The sequence below is a fragment of the Protopterus annectens genome, chromosome 5.part0 (assembly GCF_019279795.1).
Source record: "Protopterus annectens isolate FY-2018-M chromosome 5.part0, PAN1.0, whole genome shotgun sequence".
In the NCBI taxonomy this organism is placed as follows: domain Eukaryota; kingdom Metazoa; phylum Chordata; order Ceratodontiformes; family Protopteridae; genus Protopterus; species Protopterus annectens.
The window spans coordinates 507,440,477-507,449,354 of NC_056735.1; the positions used below are offsets into that span (position 1 = coordinate 507,440,477).

At 36.5% G+C, this 8,878-nt stretch overlaps 1 protein-coding gene across 18 annotated transcripts in view; it reads left to right on the top strand.

Moving 5' to 3' along the window:
* ROBO2 (roundabout guidance receptor 2) overlaps positions 1-8,878 on the top strand; it is a 1,870,921-nt gene that overhangs the window by 1,653,384 nt on the left and 208,659 nt on the right. For all 18 annotated transcript variants that reach the window (XM_044072440.1, XM_044072432.1, XM_044072427.1 and 15 more), the window contains one exon: positions 3,668-3,710. In XM_044072440.1, coding sequence (XP_043928375.1) covers positions 3,668-3,710 — 43 coding nt within the window. The remainder of the gene's footprint in view (positions 1-3,667; positions 3,711-8,878) is intronic.

Consider the following 8,878-nt stretch of genomic DNA (forward strand, 5'->3'; position numbering starts at 1 on the left):
TAATATGAACCTATGAACAAATCATGTATTCAGATAGAGGCATAAAGGACCTGGGTACTTGTGGGGACAACTTTGTGTCTCATTCAGTCACCATATTTTCACCATAGTCTGGAAGTTCTCTTGTGTTTCCAATGAATTTCCAAGGGAATTTCTTCATAATCCAAAAAGTCATCTTAACTGTGCACTATTTCCTTTCCAGACCCATCACTGAATACAAAGCCTCCTTTGGTATGCACAAATCTGAGAATGTTTTTCTGCTGGAAAGGCTCTAACAACTGTTAATCAAGAAAGTTAAAGGCCTTAAATTGTTCGGCTATCCTGATAGAGCAGTACAACTCTCTTTATAATCAGTAGCCTACTAGCTTCTTCATGGTGTCCTTTTTCTCACATTTTAAGCCATGAAAGACCTAGTTCTTTTTGACCTTCTGTTTTTTTTCAGAAAACCAGGGGTTGTACAAGCACACATACTAGTGACCTAAATCTACACCAGCAAATAAACAAGGCTCACTGGAGAGATTGAATTCCTAACTCAGATTATTCCCAGCCTATGGAATAAGTTATCACTATAGGTCAAGCAAACTACTGCTTTAACTGCATTTAAGGCTAGTCGTGACGACTGTATGGCTAGACACAAGTTTATACCAGGGTTATCATATATATCAGATGTCTCTGAAGGCACAGTGGTGCAGTTGTTATATTGATGCCTTACAGCAAGAGATTCTCCAGTTCGATTCTTGGCTGGGGTGCCTTCTGTGTGGAGTCTGCATGTCCTCCCAGTATTCATATGGGTTTCCTCCAGGTGCTCTAGTTTCCTCCCACATCACGAAGACATACATCTGGAACATTTCTCCCTGGGCATCTGCTGAAAATTGGCTTCATTCCAAGTCGGACTTTCCCGGTAAACAAATGTTAAATAAATAAAATAAAATCCCTCCTTGATTTGGGAGGTGAGCACTATTAAGTCCTTGTAATGGGTAGTAAGAATTTTTAATTGTATCTAATTAAAGACATATATGGCTAGGCATCTTTGGGTTCATGTGATCTTTGCACTTTTATTGTTCTTAAGCTCCTATGTTTGCACACACACACATGCATACATAATTTGTAAATTGATACAGTCCAGTACACACATCACTGTCTTTTTCTAAGGAAACTGTCCATCCCAGAGAACACTTTGAAGCCCTCTCTAAAATTTTCATCATTATGTAACCTGGCATTATAAATGGCAGGGCACTAAGGAAAAGTTAAAAAGAGGTATAAGAAAATCCATCGGAAAATGGACTGCTTACACTCAAATGAAACAAAAAGCTTGCTTGAGGTGCAAACAGTTCTAGTTATGAATCTGGTAAATGCTAAACATAGAGTACATATACAAAATCACACACACACAGTCACACACACACACACACACACACACACACACACACACACACACACACACACATGCATGCACACATAAACACACACACACACGTACATGCACAGACACACACGGACATGCATGCACACACACACACAAATACAAGTGTGCATGTCTGTTCGAGTGTACATTTTCTTTATTTCATATTCTTTTTTGCCTCTTTTAAATTAACACTATAGTCACATTACACAACTAAGCATGATCTCATACAGAGATAGGATATCAGAATATCTAATGAAAGAGTGATGGACAAAGGCAAATTACAAATTCATATGAATCATATACATTTAATATTGTTAACAATTTAAATTTTTATTTTTGAAAAGGTTGTAGAAAACAGCAGGATCTGTTTTCAGTGATATAAATTATGAAATGTTTTGAAATGTTATCTTAAAAACAAAAGTGTGCTCTTTAACCTGAATTTTTTTTAACGCAAAAAAATTGCCTTTAGTGATATGTTCAAATGGTTAAAACTGGTTAGAATGTAGGGAAGTGGAACTGAACTAAACAGAGGACAAAAATGATGAGATGCTAAAATGCCATGCAGGAGTCCTAAAACTGTCAAACAGATGAATGTAAATCATTTGACAGAATCATCCAGAGGCAGCCAGGAGATTTGATGGAATTTTTATATGCTGATTATCTCTTCCAAGTTAATTCTTATTAAGGGGGATTAATCTGCATCCACATTTGAGAAACAGCTTATCAGGAAGCAGAATGAACCTTGGCTGGCAACATTAAAGTTCTCATTTGTTGCTAGAAAATGTGGCAAAGTAGAGATAGGCACATAGTGGGTCTCAGATTGCTGCTTTGCAAAAATGCTTTTTTTATGTTTCCTTTTTATTTTTCTCTCGGTCACCACAGTGGTGAAACATTTCAAATTCCAGTTGCATAGAGGACCATCTATCATGTCAGTCTACTGTGTTCCCTGTGTACGGTTATATTCTAAAGCTATACTAAGTTATTTTTAAAACTGCTGTTAATAGACTTGCCTTTGATGTCATATAAAAGGATGGATAACATTTACTTGTGTTATGTATAAAAATTACAGCAAGTAATGTTTACCAAATAAAGATATGTGGGGAATGGTGCTGATAACTATTTTGCTAGAAACAAAAAAATATATATATTATTAATCTTTTTCAAAATATTTAATATGACAATATGCTGTGTCCCTGTAGAAGCTTTATGCAGCCATTTGTACATTTCTGCACAGATGTTCCTTTTGTAAGGGAAATGGTGTTTGTAGCTGTACTTCTAGAAACTAAGACATACTGGAGTTAGATACCTGTTAAGTAAATTAACCATATCCTTTGGCTATGTAATACTCATTTTTAGTACGTTACATATGGCCTTCCTCAGGAAGAAAGGCAGCATGACATTATTTGCTGTATAATACTTTTACCTGTCCATGTTTGGTTTGCTTATGCATACAAGTACAAAACTGGCCTTGTCTGCCTGCTACAAAATGCCTTAAGGCTCATGAAAGATATGCTGCCTGCCGCTGGCAGCTGCTTGATAAGGAAGCCGTCTGTCAGGAAGGAATGAGTATTACATTTTAATACACAAGTGAGTCTGCTGAGGAATTTTTATTGTGCATCATAAATTGTGAGCCTGACCATTTGGCTTGCTCATAGAATGCTGTTACAGTAGAAAGGATTCCTGATTTTTATTTATTTTTTGGTGAGCTCACTTTATTCAGAATAATGCTGTAACCTGCATATGTCAATTAAAATCAGATTATAAACATTTTTATTTGAAGTAATCATTTCATTTTTTGTTATGCATAACTTTTTTGTACAGTGTACAAACTTCTGCTTTATGGAACAATAAACGCTGCTCCATTAAGTTGATAACTGTACAGATTACTGTCATTTTTGCAGAACTTTTTATCTGCTGGTGATTTCAGCACCTTCCCTGCAATGCCAAGCAGAACCAATAAAGTGAGAATACCACTAGGTGAATGGTCCTATCTGATATAGCAGTAGGTTTAAGATGTGACTGAAAGGCTGCATCAAATAAACTACACTGTCACAGCAGCTCCAGTTTGCTTTAGATTATAACCATTGTTCATTTGGCACAAAAAGAACGTTCATTAATGAAAATTTTGACTCAGCTGGATAGCGCTGTCTTGCTGCTGTTGTTTTTTTTTTAGATTAACATTTGACAAGTTACTAGACTCAGACATTGTTTAAAAAGAATACTGACATTACAACCTGTCTTTTGATTTCTTTTCAATTGAAATAGTTACCTTCCAACGAGTGGATGGAGGCTTAATGAGCAATGGAAGGTATGTTTTCTGAACCTTTTTGTAAGAAGTTTATATTAAAATGCAAACAAGCAAATTCTAAGAAAAAAAGTACAGTGATGCTGGCTAAGTCTGACTTTTTATTAAGGCAAGTCCAAGCATGTTATTGCAAATGTAAAGGTCAAGCTAAGCAAAAGGACTTGCATAATATCCCAAAGTTACTGGGAGTACTACTGTTTTAATGATCTTTTCCTATTTGCCTGTAATGAAGCCCAGATGTTTTGTTTTTATATCTACCATGCTCAAACAGATATTACTAGAACATATAAGAAATGTGTTCATTTGTTACTATGATCTGCATTGCATTAATTAGACATTAGCAAATTGAGCTGCTGCTGTTTTAGAGTCCTCATTGGTTACACCAAAATAGCACTGACTGAACAATTACACTTAATCGATCACAGAATAAATGATTCATAGATGATTAATAGACTGTGGAGTGATAGGCTTAAATTCCACATCTTTGGCTACTAAATTGAAATTGATAAAATCTGATAAGATGCCCATATATCCTCATCTGTTTTCTTATTGGCAATATGCAGATTGTAATTAGGTCACTGTAATAACTTACAAAATTCCTAGATAATCAACTTTTAAGGGAAAGAGATTAGTCTTAATGAAAACAGGTATATGCACAAAGAAAGATATACAGAACATTGTGTGTGTGTGTGTGTGTATATATGTATATGTATACACTTATGAGTATGTATGTGTATATATATATATATATATATATATATATATATATATATATATATATATATATATACATACATACACACACATACATAAATGTAAGTATATATATATATATATATATATATATATATCTACACACATTTATCTATATCTATCTAGATAGAAAGGTAGATATATATATATATATATATATATATATATATATATATATATGTGTGTGTGTGTATATATACAGGTAACTATATAAAGAGAAATAAATGTGTATTGTTGTAGTACATTAACCTGACTATACAGCATGTCTCAGGAGGGGGCTGGAACACAAAACTGAAAGAACCTGGGATGAAACTGATTACATAAAAGACAGTCATGGTAGCAAGTAGAGGAAATCAGGTGAAGATGAAAATTCAAGGAGAAGGGAAATAGTGGAACACTTTAATGGTCTCAGATATCAGGGAGGTATAGTTGAGAAAACAGGAAGTTTAAATGAAAAGGTCAGGAAGAAAAATCAGAGGTGTTGTTGCCAACTGTTACAGAATATCTGAGGCAGTGTGTGACAGAAAATTGTCAAAGATGCTAAAAAATAAGGTGTTCAAAGTAGTGGTGTGAGACGTACTTCCATATGGCACAGGAACTTGGGCACTGAAGCCATAGTAGTTGAGAGAGATAGATCGATAGAGATGAAGTGCTTGAGATGGATGGTAGGATGTACACGTTAGGACCACCTAAGACATTATGACATTAGAGCAGAAGCCAAAGTGGCTCCAATTGTAGATAAGATGAATGAAAACAGATTACAGATGCTCGGGCAGATGTGCAAGAAAGCAGAAGATAATTTGATGAAGATGATTTGGGAGAGACAGGAAGTAGGCAAGAGAAAATGTGACTCAGTCAATAGATGGAATAATTGTGTGAGAGAAAACCTACAGCAGTTAGGTATGAAGGCCAAGGGAACATAAGCGAATGGCTACTGACTAAGAGTGATGGTGTCAGTTGGTGTAAGTTGGCCACATGTAGAAAAAGGGGATTGGTGATGATGATGAATATATCTTTGGAATGTGGGTAGGAGTAAACCAGAGATTACTGCTGATTGCAGTGTGAGCATGGGGACAACATGCATGCTCACCTTCCCTCCCAAAAATACTTGTGATAAACTGGGAGTCCAGGAGGTGTGAGGCAGTCATGCTGTCCTGCCCAAATCAAGTACATATGTCTGGAGTGGGTTAGAAAATCAAAAGATCTGGTTCACTGGTTGGGATTGTAACGTGTGTGTACAGTGCATGGCTAACCAAAGTTTAGTCACACAAGCAGTTCATCACAAGAAATGTCAGCAAACCCGTTGCCTTTATTCATTTGTTTATGTATCCATTTATTTTGCAAACTGTGCAATAAAATGTTGCAATGCTATCAATAATATATTCATTTAATTGTAATTAGGTCATTCAGAATAGTAACTTACTTTCAGGGTCCTCCAAGTAAAGATATAGTAAAGATATAATACTTCAAATAGTAGTGTATTTAGTTGTTGACAGAACAATTATAACAGTGCAACATCAGGAACAATACAAGTAAAAATGCTGCTGTATAGTCATTCCAGTAGTACATCTAGTATTGTGAACTTTCTGAAAGCTACCTTTTAGACAAAGTGGCATAGCAAACATAATTTAGTTAAGAGTGCATTCAAATGTAAAATACATTTTGATAATTGGTTTACATAACAATACATTTTGATATATGCATGAGATTTTAACAAAAGACATGTAAAAAAACAAACAAACAAACAAAAATGATTCTATCCCATTTTTACATTGGTACTATCCTACTACTTAGATTATATGATTTCTAATGGGTCTACTTTAGATGACCGACATTTCACTTACCCGACACATCGCTGAGATAAAAGGACCAACAAACCCAGAAGACTGACATCCAGAACACAGACCTTCCACTCCAGGTAAGTAACTGCTTGGCCATCCTGTTGAACCTTGACCCTTACCCCCGCGGTAGTGTGATCTCAGAGTTGGTATGGTTAGTTAGGGGGGTGTGTATGAGTGGGATAAGTTTTGTTCGTTTTTGTTTTTTTTGGGATGGCCAAGCGGTTACTTACTTGGAGTGGTAAGTCGGTGTTCTGGATGTCGGTCTTCTGGGTTTGTTGGTCCTTTCATCTCAGCAATGTAAGAGTCGCGTATGTGGAATGTCGGTTTAGTGAAGTAGATCTGATTTCTAACAGCAACACTAGCAGTGCTTGGTGGTATACTCAGCTAACCTAGGTCAGTACTTAACAAGTATGGCTGCTACCTTCACTTACAACTGAAACGTAGACAAGGCACTTAAATTCACAAACTAATAAACTTAAAAAAAAATCCTACAATTAGCCATACAAAGATAATGGGAAGCTTAATCCCCGTTATCATACCATAAAAACACTCACTACTGCTCATCCTCTTTGTTTTTGTTATAAGTAAGTTCTTGGATAGCTGCCCTTTTGGCCATTTTTTGCCTGGGCAGTTTACTCAAGGGAGAAAACCAGCCCTGTGTCTTGTGTCTGTGAGGTGAACATCTTGACCGTTGTGCCAACCCCAACCCATCTGATGAATGCCTAACTTCATGAAGGGCTGTTACTCAGCACAATCAGTCCAACACTGGTATTTCTATAAGCTAATTACAGTTGATAAATTTACACCCTTCCTGAATACCCACTGCAATTTACTGTCCTAAACCAACATGCCCCCCAACATTAGGGCTCTACTAGAAGTGCTCAAAGACCACTCTCTCAAAGCCAGGGACATTAGTTTCTTGTAGCTCATGTAGGCTGTTCTCATGTTCAAACTCAAGTATGAGTTTCAACAAACAGCTGCCATTTCTTACTTGAAAACGTTATTGAAGTTTGAGCAAAGTAAAGACAGCAGTCATGGGGTGGCAGGAAGCAGATTTTAGGGTTATGGAACAGGAACTTAGTTTTTGGATTAGGGAGCAGGAGGGAGTTTTGGTGATAGGGAGCAGGAAGGGAGTTTTAGGTTTAGGGAGCAGGAGGAGATTTTTAGGGTTAGGAAGGAAGCAGTGAATTTAGGATTAAGCAGGAAGTTGGAGTTTTAACTTTATGGAGTGGATTTTAGGGTTAGGGAAAGTGAATGGAGTCTTAGTCTAAGGGTGCAAGGACACAGGTTGGGAAAGGGGTGGATGTTTTAGTGTTAGAGTTAGGGTTCTGGTAGCGATGTACAGTTTTATTGGGTCAGATATTGGGAGTTCTACATAGAAACAGATCAAGCTAGTGGAAATGTGTGTACCTGCTTTTCAGACAAATGGCATTGAGCAAGTATGACACAAGTTACTAGTAGTTGAGCACCTGCAATACACCCCAATATTAGAACAATACAGGAAGGGTGCTTAGTTCCTCCACCAGCATCACAACCACACAAACCTATTTATTTACCTAGTTAGTTAACAAGAATTTATTAAGCAGAGAAATGGACTGATCCACTAGATTTCTTTTCAGCTACTACCAAGAGAAAAAGAACTGAATAGTAAGCAGAATTTTCATATACAAAGATGTCTGTATATTGTTTTATAAAAACATCAAGAATGTAAAAGCTTTGATTTAAAATATTGCACATCAATAGACTGACAGAATAACAGAAAACAGGACAGACATTATGACTTCTTAGTTTTGTATTAGCAGTATGGGATTATGGGATAGAAAATTTAAGAACAGAGGAACAGCTGTATTTTTCAACGAGGAAAGCATTGAACAAAAATCAGGACTGTAGAAGATAAGAAATCACAGGTAGGTTAATGGAAAGAGAGTCCCATGTTTTTGTTTTGTCCAAGTGAGAAGAAAATGCGATTATCGATACATACAATATTCGGAGGGCTTCTAAGGTCCAGATCACCAATCTTATGCTATCAGAGGGAGTAAGGGACATGTTTTGGAGACAGCACATGGAAATGCTTAAAAAATGCATAGCCTCTGTGAAATAAATAGACATGCGCCAATAGGAGGACAAATCTGTAGACATGGAGCCATAATGCTGTGTGTACTATATGACAGCCATGTTTGTGATGAGGTGGTAGTGCTGTGAACGTAACGCAGCCTGTTAGGCAGGGCATACCTCACTTGAGTATGTACTTTCTTTTGTATTTAGGACTCGGGCATTGGCAAAAAACCAGGAGGGCATACTCTACTAGATGAAAAGTAATTCATTTCACTTTTGCTGTTCTATCAGTATGTGAAATAAGCCTTGAGATATTCTCCAGTGAAAAGTGCAGTTTATTAACATTTCAGGTAATGTCGTCTGCATTTAGACCTAGATTATTTAAAAGTAGAAGTTCCTGTATACTGATTAGAACAGTGATGATGGCCCATTTACTCAGGATCTGTTTAAGACATTCCACAGTGTCAAATGCAATGTTTTTTGTTACAGCTCAGAAAAAGCACTCTCCTTGAAGGCTTTTGC